General features: G+C 46.3%; 1 protein-coding gene across 4 annotated transcripts in view; it reads left to right on the top strand.

Moving 5' to 3' along the window:
- The window catches only part of LOC144932749 (roundabout homolog 2-like), a 200766-nt gene extending 188316 nt beyond the window's left edge, over window positions 1-12450 (top strand). For 3 of the 4 annotated variants that reach the window (XM_078857152.1, XM_078857154.1, XM_078857156.1), the window contains 6 exons: window positions 968-1206; window positions 3462-3566; window positions 7729-7854; window positions 8451-8594; window positions 10380-10517; window positions 10912-12450. In XM_078857152.1, the coding sequence (XP_078713278.1) occupies window positions 968-1206; window positions 3462-3566; window positions 7729-7854; window positions 8451-8594; window positions 10380-10517; window positions 10912-10916 (757 nt within the window). In that variant the 3' untranslated portion in view covers window positions 10917-12450. The remainder of the gene's footprint in view (window positions 1-967; window positions 1207-3461; window positions 3567-7728; window positions 7855-8450; window positions 8595-10379; window positions 10518-10911) is intronic. The other variant, XM_078857153.1, reaches the window with a different exon arrangement.
- The last annotated feature ends 693 nt before the right edge of the window (window positions 12451-13143 follow it).

The following is a 13143-nucleotide window of genomic DNA, read 5'->3' as shown; positions in this document are numbered from 1 at the left end:
CGCTATGAACCTGGTGACCCGGGTTCGATTCCCGCTCACGGCCAACACCAGTGACGATTATCTGAACCGGTCCTGGGCCTCCCCTAGGTCGACTCAGCCTCAAACGAGTACCTGGTGCGGTGTGTAAACATCGCCACTGGGGAGACAAAGGCAGTCGGGCGTGGGGCTGGCCACCCACCCCCTCGTGTACCGTTCCGGCCTTTATAGGTGCTTGCTAACAGCACTTGCCCCTACAGTCACTTAAGGCTATATGGGGGATCTTTGTCATTCGTCCTTTAGAGTGGGAAGTGGTGGCACTCCTTTCTGGAGACCCATGCTAAGTTACTCCCCGTGCACGTCGATGGCAGGTGCCACGTGTACCTAGCCAGGGTTTGCGTGTGGGTCCACTGCACCTGAAATAAGTAAAGATTTTGCTGTGGCACGAACATCAGCACTGGGAAACAAAAGTTGCCGAGTTTTTTGTGGAGTTGGTCCCATCACCCACGCATGTGCCATTATCAGCCTTAATAGGTGCTCACTAGCAGCACTTGCCCCACTATCAGCGAGGCCAAGCATGAGACTCTGACTTGTTTGTAATTTTGAATGTGTATATTTGGGGAGTGGTGGTGCAATGACTCAGACACAGCGCTACAAGGTCCCAGGAAATTTAGTTTAAATCACGGGCATGGCTATCATCATTTGCAATTGCCATTTTATCTTGTGTTATCATACCAGGCCTTTCCCTGTTAAACTCAGCCTTAAATGAGTGCCTGGTATGCAGCGTAAGCATCAGCCACTCAGGTAGCTGCGTGTAGCCCTGGCCACACCACTCCCTCGTGCGCCGTTCTCTCCTTAATGGGTGCTCGCGAACAGCACTTACCCCAATTGTATGAATGCACGTTGAACTTCACTCGCACTGCACGTAGCCAACCCTTGCTAATCGTAGGTGCGGGATGACTTACAGGGAATCTTTGCGTGTCTTTGGTAGGGGCGGCGGTCAGGGCACGTTCGTGCCCATCCCCAGGGCCCCATCCATACCCCACCTGTATGGTGGCCCAGCGGTGACGTGCACCTTGCCTGGCACAACGCTCCTGTGCCACTCGGAGCCGGAGAGGCTGGAGGACGTGGACCCAGACGGCGAGGCAGGATCCAGCGAGCAGCAGCCGTTGCGCAGCATGGAGTACACGCTCGCAGCAAACGGCGACCATGCCGATAACTCCGTGCACGGTAAGAGCCGCCGCGCACAAACGTACGATTCGCATACAATGCAGGCGGTGGTGGCTACGCACGGGGCCTGTGATCCAGCACTGCGGAGGCAACGGGGGTTGGCGGATCGCAAAAAATGTTGGGAAACTCCCTTCAGTGGGCGTTGAGGAGGTGCCATACGCTGGCGTACCAGAAGAAGGCAGTAGAGCGAAAAATGTGGACTCTACCTGTTCCGTCTGTATGGCATAGAGTGTTTCCCCCTCGCACGCGTATGGTAGTCTCCGGGTGCTCCAGTTTCCTCCCACATGTAAACACCCATTAAAGTGGCAAATTGCAACTTAATATAGAGGACAGCAGAGCTTGGGCAATTGTTGGTGCCGGCTCACCATCTGGCTGCCTTCCAGCTCGTCTGTGGTTCTTCGTGCCTCTGAGTCGTTATCCCTCTACGAGAGTGATCGAATTCTGTGCGGCCGCATTACAAGTTGAAAATAACATTATTATTCTTCCAATATGGATCTAAACAGCATCTTAATGCCATCACACGTCAAGATGCTATACAGAAAAGGGGAAAGCCGACCACAGACTGCTTGGGGAAAGTGCTGTTAGCGAGCACCTATTGAGGTCAAAACTGTACACGACGGTGGTGGTGGTGTAGCCAAGACCACGTCTAGCTGATTCTGCAAACCCACAGTGCTGGTGATTACGCAGTGCAACAGGTACTTCTTTAAGGTTGAGTCGACGTAAGAGATACCCAACACCAATTCATGTAATTTGTCACTGACACCAGCTGTGGCTTGGAATTGAACACAGGTTCTTAGGTTCATAGCGCAGCGTGCTAAACGCTATTCCAACTTACACAAATATCCATATACACACACCAACATGCATGCATGCACACGCACACACACAAGTCTCACCAGCCACACAAATAGTAGCATTCATCACCAGAATGTCATTGGTTTCTTGTATTATTTATTTTATCCTAAAAGAGAAAATTCCAATTTCTTCATGAAATAGGAGATAGTCAGGGACATTACTTTGCAAGTACTGTCAATCTCGCCCTCTCTTCATGTCCCTTTCATGTTTAAAAAAACACACACACACTTCACTTAATACATCATGCCAGCTAGACCTAAGGGATTAGCAGCCAATCTTTATAACCTTGCTTAATCCCACGCAGAGCCCTCACTGCATTTCTGGATGCTCTTGCTGCTCAGAGAAAATCCTCCTCGCCGAATGATCAGCCTCACACTGAAGTGCCCCTGGCTAGACTGGCCGGCCACTCAGAGGGCCAGGTGTCAGTGCTGCCATTTTGCCACTCGATTTGGAGAAAAATCAGTTATCCAAGGCATAAGCGGTGCCCGAGGCAGCATCTTGACCTGGAGTGGCTTCGCATTCTGTCAAACTCTGTTTGCCGTGGCTACGTATGGCTTCTGGCGACCTCTCTCTGCCAAGTTGCCATCAGTTGCTTCCCCGACGCGCATAAAAGAATTTCAACCTTGCCACATACTTCCAATTGGCCACTAATAGATGTTTGTCGTTTGACAGGGCCCTTGGGCTCTTTAACTGTTCTCGGTGACTTGTCAACGACAGCCTTGGGAGGGCACGTTCTGCGAGCCGTTGCATGTGCAGTGTGCAATTCTCTTACATGTTGCCCCCATTAGAACGGATCACACGGCCTCGCTCCCGGTTCTCCTTCCTGCGTCGCTGTCTTTTCTGCAGTGGCCATCTGATCACCACAAGGGCATCAGTGACAGCATGGGACCCTGGGATTGGTCAATTTAAATTTATAAAAATCGGAGTGATGACAAGGAGCTGGAGGGGAAATAATGTCATATAACAAGGCACAGTCAAAGAGATGTCTGTGAACAAACTTGTATTTATATATTTCAATAATAACCACACTTAATCTTTTTTTTTATATATAACCACTACTGTTGGCATAACAAACAAAAATATGACGCTGAAACTTCTCTACTGATGGGGATTCCAAACAAACAAAAAACATGTAAATTATATTTAGAGACACATGCCAACAAAATACTAGGCTTATCAGATGGAAAGTTTAAATTAGCCTAACATAAGGTCATGATGCTTTTTCATACGAATTAACTCAACAAAACCACATTTGTTTGAAATCGCAAGCCAGACAGCCTTGGTCATTCCACGCAAAATGCCTCGTGAACCCAACCGGTTCCCGGTGGCCTGTGACCTCCTTGCTAATCCCCGTTATTTGAACTCCCGAACAAACTGCCATTTACACTGTGGGCCCACAGGCTCCGCCAATGGATGGGACGCGGTAACAGACATGGACGGGGTTTGTTTCGGCCAGAACGGCTGGGCTCGGGGATTCTCACCCGACATGCCACGCAGCCAGGACGGTAAGCCCTCGTGCATTGCACCCAAAAAAATATCTGGAGCCTTTTGCAATTTTATATGGATTTTTTTCTTAGTTTTTAAAGAAATTGAAAGAATGAGAAATATAATCCGAAAAATGTCATCGGCAATTTCATACATCCGTACTTTTACGAAAGCAGTGTAGTGTCATCAGTGGTTTTGCGCTTCAGCAATTGTTTTTTTTATGTTTTGATTCCCACGAGGAACGTGGGAGATATTTGTTTCGGCCGAGTTGAAAACGGGCCATGTGTTACAAATAAGAAAATGTGAATAACAATATGAAGGCCCCAGGAGGCTGCAGGGGTCCCATGGCAGGAATGCACAATCCCCCAGGAAGAGAAAAAAACCAACTGGCACCGGTTTGCGTAAGCTGAGAGGGCTGATGGCCGGTAAAAAAATGTGACACGAACGTCTATCGGTCGTGCACAGTGAATGACACAATTAAGTCTGTAGCGGACCCCATTTATAATTGGCTTTCGTCGGCTTATTCGTACCAACAGCTGCAAAGGAATTGCAGTGCAGAGCTAATGCAAAACTTGATATTGAAGTGCTAAAAACGAAGATTCATGCACTGCGACACGGGTGAAAACAAGCTATTTTAATACAGTCGTAATGTAATAACCTTAGTTGTGTTCACGACTGGCAAACATGTTTCAAAATGTCACCAGTGTAATTGGTTCTTGGAAACCTATATGTACCGTTAATGCACACTGCTTTATATTTAAACTGGTTTTGGCTGCACTGCCAGATGTAATGTGTAAAAAAAAACATGTGACTCATGTCACTTGTAAGCGAACCCCAGAATATATGTTGTAGGGAAGAAAAAAAAATGTTTGTTATGGTGACACCTTCATCAGAAGAGTCGTTCAACATAATTTGCATGCATGTGTGTGTGTGTATGTATGATTGTGCATACATACACAGACCGTACAGACTGTAATAACTACAGGGGCATCTCACTCCTCAGTGTGCCGGGAAAGGTCCTGGCAAGGATTATTCAGCATCGCCTTGCCAGGCACGCTGAGGAGAGGCTTGCGGAGCCCGCATGCGGTTTCAGGAAAGGGCGGTCCTGCACAGATGCCATATTATCTGTCCGTCTGCTACAGCAGAGGTATAGGAAATTCCAACAAAACCTATGATACCATCAATAGGCCTGGGCTCTGGGTTGTTCTTCATGCTTTCGGAGTCCCTGACCCGCTGGTCATGATCATTAAGGACCTTCATGATGGTGAGCGGGCCCGGGTATTTTGTACCATCGGACACTCCACCTCCACAACTCCCAATTGGTGATGGACAGTTGTGGAGAGAGTGGAGAGTTTCTCATACCTGGGCAGTGTGCCCATGACCGGCTCCGGTTTGACAGCAGAGGTCTCACTCCGAATCAGTCGAGCGGCATTATCTTTTCATCAGTTGTGTAACGCTGTGTAGAAGCTACCTGGTCTGTCGCTCCGCATGAAGCTTCAGGTCTTCTCGGTCACGGTCATTCGCTCCCTTCTCTATGCTTGCGAAACGTGGACCCCCCTAATTGAACATCTTTGCCAGTTAGAAACATTTAGGCTGGCCTGCCTACGATCCATCCTGGGTTTAACCAGGCTGGATTGTCTGAGGAGCTCACAAATCCTTGAAAGATCTGGACAAAGTCCCATCGGTGAGCTCCTCCGGCAGACAAGGCTGCATTGGCTGAGTCATGTAGCACGCATGCCCATTCACCGCATGCCTTAACAGCTTTTGTTCGGCCGGATAGAGGGGGCTAAATGGGCGCGGCATGGGCTAGAGAAGAGATGGAGTGATGTGGTACAGGAGGATGTGGAGCTAAGTGGACTTGCCGATGACTGGTACCAGCGGTGTGAGGATCGACCTCTGTGGAGGAGGCTCGTGAAGGACGCTACTGGGCAGTTGGAGGCAGTCGCCCTCCAACAACAACGGAGGGCGGAGGAGCGACGCTCACAACAATGAGCAGAGTGCCGGGTGGCTAAAGCACAGCAAGTTGGCACAGTAGGGGGCACAGGTGGTGCATCAGCCAGTCCTCTCAGTCAGTCGACCCGTGGCACCTTGATCTGCCCCGTGACCTCCTGCCAGCGGGCGTTCGACACTTCACCTGGCCTCAACGTGCACATTGCCTGGCACAAGCGTCGTGGTGACGTCACCGCCACTTGGTGGCGAATGGCCGTTGTTGTTGTATGTGTGACTCAGCCTCAAAGAGTACCTGGTGCAATGTGTAAACATCGTCACTGGGGAGACAAAGGCGGCCGGGCGTGGTGTTGGCCATGCACCCTCTCGTGTGCCGTGCCGGCCTTCATAGGTGCACGCTAACATCTCTTGCCCCAACAGTCTGTGAAGGCTATACGGTGCTGATGTGCTGTCTTTTCCTTGAAAAGTAATCAATGTCTCTGTGCATGTGCAATAAGACTGCGCTTGCGCATAGATACAAATAGGACAGTTATGATGAAACAAGTACCTCTGCAACTTCACCTCCCACCGAAGTTACACGCAGTGCCCGTGGTGATTAACTACACGTGGCAATATGATGGATTATTCTGAAAGCACATGGTAAAGACTTGGGGGTTGATGCAGGCAACAAGACATCTGCCTCATGTAGCACAACTTAGGAAGGCTTCTCGTAATATTTGTATCATCATCATCATGAGCCACGGCCTGTCCACTGATGGATTAAGGGCTTCCCATGCCCTTGCCATCCCTTGCAGTCCTGCAATGCCACAGTTCTTCTGGCTCCCGTAAATGAGCTGATCTCGCCGCTCGGCCTCCTTCCTGGCTGTCCTCTCATGTGCTTCCTCTTTTCTCTACGCATATATATGTAATTTAAACTTATTTCACAACATTCATAGCCAACTGTGCTTGATCAGAGGTGCCGTACTGTCACCAGTCTTAACCACGAGCCATCATAACCTCTATCGGTGATGTGTCCTGCTTAGGCCCACCTATTATCCTTAACAGCCATTCTATTGTCTGTAATTTGTCTTCCATGTGTGTCTTCTACTCAATGTAATTCCAAGCATGCGTCTCTTCACGCTTCTCGGTGTACTTTTCAGGTTATCTTACATTTCCTCTGGGATTAACTTCAATTCTGATCCGTATGTCATAGTTGGGTAACATGCGCTGATTACATTTTTCATTTTCACACCACTCATTCGTAATATTTTCCCATGGAAAAATGTCATTTGCAAATGGCAGACTCGGCTCATTCTCATTATTCTACTGGAAACCGGCGGCACTTTCTGCTCTCAGGATTCGTTCTGCTCGACACCCTCAGTATGGCATGCCTTGGGTACACTAACTCAGGTTCAACCTCGCAGCAGCAGCAGCTTTTAGCTCGCCGTCGAACAAAGACGGTCACCGCATCCCGTGGTTTCAGATACGCTTCTGCGACCGCGTGGGACGTTCTTCCTTCTGATATTGGGAAACCACTGGGAGCTTTGCATTTTTTAATCGTCTACATTGAAAACTCATTTCTTTAGAACTGATTTTTGTGTTTAGTTTGTTGTCCTTCCCTCCACACCTCTGATTAGCACAGTTGGCAACGTACGGTGCGAAAGAGGTTTAACATACGTACAACAAGGGCATAATGTTCTCATCGTGAATTTGGATGCAGAAAGAAGGAAAAACCCAATTTCATATTTAACCTTCAGACTCCTGTGTGCTGAAAGAAACCCCCTGGGGGGATCTACTGTAATTATTTGAGGCAGGGATAAGTATTCTGCCTTTTTATCTTGAACATTAGCAGATTTCTGCAGCAGACAGTTTATATAAATGCATGGCACGTGCAGTGTGTTTCGTAGATTTTGTCTCAAGATTTATATTATGGCGAACGACCATCGACCCCTTTAAAATAAGCTACGAAGCAAAACCGAATTTAAGCATATGGTCATAAATTGCGTTTATATACACACAAAAGACTAAAGCAGATGGTTTGGAGCATCGGCCATTCTGCGGCTGTATCTACAGCCTTCCTTGACCAAACACCATCATGAGCTTCTAATTAAGTAGCTTGCGATAGAAGATCCCAAGCCGTCCTCCATCGAGCCTCATTAAAGTATTTTTGAAAAACAAAAGGAGGCGATTCATCTGCAGGAGGGAACGGTTTGAGCGTAATGGGACTAACTGAGGTGGCACTGTCGCCCTCCGCAGCAGGCAAATCCCAGAATGGCGGGAGGCAGCGCGGACGGCCCCCCAGCCCGGTCTTGGCGGACGGAGGCCCAGGGCAAAGGCCTCGCGCCGGGAAGAAGAGCAAGCACGGCAGCAGCAAGATGGACGGTAATGTCCGCAATGACCCCGCTCCCTTTTATCTCCCGTTCGTTCGTGATCTCTCTCTCTCTCCGAATGCCACGCTCATTCCCTCTCGCTCTCCCTGAGTTTCTTTCTCCCGAGTTCTCTTTCTTTTTGGCAAAAGAGTCATTCACATCGCTGCCACTGTTAAAAAAAAAGAAAAAGACAGAGGCTAGACAGCCAAAGTAGTTTGGGGTTTTTTTTTCGGTTTATGTGATGTGGCTTTGAGCCTTTTGGCGCACAATCTAGTGGGGCTTTTCTGCGGATCACATTAAGGTTAACATCAATCTTTTTGAAAGCTAAAGTAAAAGAAATAATTAACATTTAAATAGTGTTGAAGTCATGACTCACAAAACATCGCAATTCCGGAGTTTAGCCGTAATTGGCTACAATAGCTCTTACAGAAACGCCCCATGGGGTCCCATGGGAACCCCGGGACAATTTGGTGAAATGACAATGGAAAAAATCACCATTTCCCAATGAGCAGCACCATGGGACAGTCCTGTGCAGAGAGGATAATTTGTTGAAAGCTAGCTGTTTTAAAATGAATGCCAAACCGCTGGGCTTCCCCTGCACCGTTACAGACTTGCCACCACCTCCGCTGCCTCCTCCCATGGGCACGACGCGGCTGATGAGCCTGCAGCAGCAAAAGGGCCTGACAGGCTCCGACCTGGGCCTGGCGTCTCGTGAAACCAGGGGATCAGCTGAACGTCTCTACCATGAATCGGGTAAGGAGCTGCGATCACCTATGGATACACAAGACATTTAGGAGGTCTCAAAGAGCCGCCTGCATGGATTCTCAGAGCCGCAGCTTTGTGATACTTTAATTGTTTTATTTTTGGCAACCTCGGAATTCAGAGTTTTTTTTGTTATTTTTGGAATCACGTCAATTATTTAAAAGTTTTTTGGCAAATGTTATGTAATTGTGTTGATTTAGCACCTAGAGAGGGCCTCATTTTGCTTTCTGCCAAGTACTTTTGAATTGCTGCCAGATTATTTGAGTTGGTTTCAACATGAGACCAGTACATTGGCTCTATGAACTTCCACTACAATGGTAAATACCACTCTGGACACGGTGCCAGGTTGGTGAAATAGATCATCCGAGTTCTGCCACAGATGAAACAATCAACGGTTTGTTCGAGGAGCACTGTGCAACGTCATCAGTCTTGTTCCAAAAAAAAAATCCATGCTCAAAAGGGCACACATTAAAGGCAATGAGCAACAAGCCTGATCACGTCCCAGATTAAGCAACACGAGTCCTGGCACTGTCACTGCCAGCAGTTGTTTTAACGTTGATTGTGGTTCATATAGATTTTTTTTTCTAGTCGTGGAACGAGGTACTATCGTGGATTACAATTTGAGAAAACTTTGAAGTACCCTGTGGCATACGTAAATTTTCCTCCAACACGCTGGCAATTGATAATATTTGTAGTTACAATTTTCAGGACTTGAATGTACACATGTTTTGTATTGTACTGTGTAGGTATTCTAATTAGTGTATATTTTATCATACATTAAGTTAAATACGTCATGTATGGTTGACTTAAAATTGATGCTAACATCGGAACTGTTAATTGATATGTACTTTACATGGATTACATACAGATATTTATTTCTTGGCATAAGTTGTATAAATTAGTTGTAGTTAGCTGCAGTAAGTAATTACATTGTAGCAATTACAATTTCAGCTTTTTGACATTTTCATTATTAGGGCAAATATTGAGCCCTGGTTGGCATAAATTGCAAAAAACATTACCCTTGTCAGTCTCCAAACTCGGATGGCTCTCATGCATTATGAAGGTTTAAATGTGAATACAGTAATTTAAATAACACTAATATATTTATTTGGATATCACATAGAACTGCACATTTCCGAATAAAGAGTGTATATGTGATATTGTTTTTACATACTATCATTTCAATTTTCAATGGAATAAAACTATATAAATGTGATTTAATTTTACATAGTAATTAGTAAAATAGTTGTCAGTTACCGTTATGTACAATCATTCACACTTGGATATAAGAAAAACCAAATCGAGCGATATTTATATCGAATTTTTTTTAGGTGTGTGCATTCACAACATACGCTGACGACATATTCGCTATAAGGCTGAATGGTAATGGACTACAGGAAATTACTGAAAAGCATGACAAATGGTGAAAAGTGGGGATAGAGGTGCATACATGCATACAAACAAACAAAACAAAAAGTCATGGAAAACATATTGGTTAGTACTTGGATATGTGACCACGAAGACTTGCTTACCAGATGTTCCAGGCATGGGGCTGGAAGGTATGAACAGGAGAGAGATTGCAGTGCTGAGTGTCTCTGGATACTCTGGTTCCCTCTCATATGAAGCCTAACTCTCATTGATGGAATTGGCCATAAACCCCAATCTAGTGGAACCTTCCTGGAAACGACTTCTCAAGACTTAGAGAGTGTTTCCTGGGTGAATTATTGACCCTCACATGAAATGGTCTATCATCTCGTTGTTTGTTTTTCTGTACAGATGAAGGCGAGGGAGATATTATGCCATACTCCAAGCCGTACTTTCCCAGCAGGGGACACGTGCCTGCTCACAGCTCCTTACCGGGCCCCGGAGGAAAGGGCTCTGCCAACGGCAGGAGGGCAGAAACAGCCAGAAATGGTGAGCTCCCAGGCAAAAAAAGTAGCGATAGCGTAACCATAAAATCAGCACCCAGCTGCCCACGTCGGCAAAATTCCTCATCCTAACAAAGCATTCTCGTTGCAGAAAATTTCCATTTGTCATTCGGAGTGACGATGCCATTTTCTCTATTTTTATTAACCCAAAACAAACCTGCGTGGGGTCTAACAAATGACACCGACAGTCATCGGATTTCAGGATTTCGTTTTCAGTGCGCTAATATTATTTGTGAAACTAGTATTTCATCAACGTGATGGTGGTGGTGGCGTCTAGATATAGTTGCGTTTTTCTTTATGTTTGTTGCCGCCTTTTCTCTGCCCTTTCCACTGCTTGAAAGCTGAACTAATCCCTTGATGCCTTTTGTGTCTTTTGGCAGAGTGAGCTGCACTCGAGTGGATGGCCATCTGAGTCGCGCTGGCCTCCTGGATACGGCAGGGGGGGGGAATAATGGTGCAATTGAAGTCTCCTACTTGTTCGGCGTTATTTAGCGGCTCTAAACGGCCGTAAAAAAATGTTCGGCCACAGACAAAGGACCTGGCTGGCAACCCTTACGACGATATTTAAAACAAACCGGATTTTTCTGTGTTACAAGCCATGTGGAATCTGGTAAAGCGTGGACTCTGTTCTAACTGAGGCCACCGTCAAGTTTTCCCGTCCTTTTGTTGCAATGTCCATGTCTTCCCGTCACCGCCACCGTCTACGTTGGCAAAAAAACTAATGTTTTGGTTTGTGGCGTTGATTTTCATGTTTCTTTGGACTCGTGCCATCGACATTGATTTTTGATTAATCACTGTTATTTAATGTTTGCACTGCAGATAGATTATAAGCACAATAATTTTGTTCCTTTTGCTCCTGTTATTTTTACCCGACGTTCATTCGGTTACAGTGACATTCTCTGTTCGTATCGTTTTTGTTAAAAAAAAATTAGTACAAGCCAGATGTGTGGAGGTGTCCCTGTAATTGGTATGCCAGGCAGCCTGTTGACTCGTTGCCTTCGTACCGTGTGTGGGGGGGAGGGTGACCGTTATAAATTGTGAGGATAGAATTTTCACACACAGAAAATGAAAACGTAATCTGTACAGTAAAAAATGATGTAATTAAAAAATAATGTAAAGGATGTGCGACAACGCAAGGCCTCTGCAAGCAATGGGTATTTCCATCTCATTGTAGCACCCTCTGTAAATACGTTGTCCGTTAAGAGCACGTTTTAGGCTCTCCCGCAGAGGCCTTGCCGGGATTATTCCAGGATGCGCATGTAAAATGATGCTGTAGTGTGTTTCACTGTTTTACAGGCATGTTGTTGCTGGCTAAGCCGGAGGTTTTTTTAAACTTTTTTTTTAATGAATCGTGTTTTTGACAAGCAGTATTTTGAAGAGCGGGAACACATAATCCCCACCCCCCATCCCCTTTCCCGACATAAACCCCCGTTCCCTAAAACGTTAAATGCGCTCCCGTTCGCTCTCCGTTTGCTGTGACACTTAGCTGACCATTGTTACGTATTGCAAGAGGAACATTTTGACGTGCAGAGATCACCCATCACTGTCCGTACCCACCACTATACATGTGGCTCATTCACTTAAGGCCTCTCATGCACCAGGCTACGCGGTACCTGCTTTTCCAACCTCAATGTACCCCATCGTAAGAGGAGCCGTAGCTCTACTGTGGAGATCTGTGCAGCTCATGGGCTAGGCCGGCACCCCAGCGATGACGGCTTTGCATCTCAATAGATAAACCTTTTCGGCCAATGTCATGACGTCACACCGCACACGTGTGCCTCGTAATGACGTCACTTGTGACGTTGCGTGTGACGCCACGTCGCGCGCCATGCGTGATGGGATCTCTTATTCATATTCTTAGGTTTTTTCGGTAAAGTCACGTAGGTAAAAAATTCAAATTAATAAAAGTAAAATAAAAATGATGGGATCTCGTTGACCAGGGCTCAAAAATTGTATCGCAGTCTGCACCTGGCACAAGTTCGCTGCGAGAAAATGCACGACACGGCCCTGTCAGCCAATCAACATGGATACAAAACCTAAAGTAACATCTAGAAGATGCAATTACAAAATGTTAATAATACGATAAAACAAAAATTCAAAGCTGCGTAGAATTTATTATAAAATAAAAGATTGATTCATAACGCTTCTTTTCAGACATTGTGCGTTTCGTTATTTTGAAGTGCCATGTTGCTTTTTCCCTGTTTTTCATATTCCATCAAGGTCACAGTGCTAAGCGATGACGTCAGTTTGATGACTGAGATGTGCATTATGATAGGCGGTGAGGTCACACGACCCCCCCCAATTGCAGCTAAAATTCAAAGTGGCGCTGTACATGCCCCCCCCCACACCCCACACATAATCCTGTGTGCAGCCATCGTGCAGAGCTGGGTACGTTAAACTGGGCCCCAAAGAGACCGCCCCTGAAACCAAGTCTGCAAAAACAGCTCAAGCGTAACATCGTGCATCAAAGGCCTTTAGGATATTCACTCGATGGGCACCCCAATTCATGGTTTCGATTTGCTTCAAGCCACGAATGCAAATAAATTAAAGTTTTATAATAAAGACAAGACGGTGTGACGGGCTCTTGAATTGAGTGTGGGCTGATTCTTATT

The sequence above is a fragment of the Lampetra fluviatilis genome, chromosome 5, assembly GCF_964198595.1.
Source record: "Lampetra fluviatilis chromosome 5, kcLamFluv1.1, whole genome shotgun sequence".
NCBI classification, from domain to species: domain Eukaryota; kingdom Metazoa; phylum Chordata; class Hyperoartia; order Petromyzontiformes; family Petromyzontidae; genus Lampetra; species Lampetra fluviatilis.
Note: the sequence above shows the minus strand (reverse complement) of the source record. Positions and strands in the feature narration are given on the sequence as shown.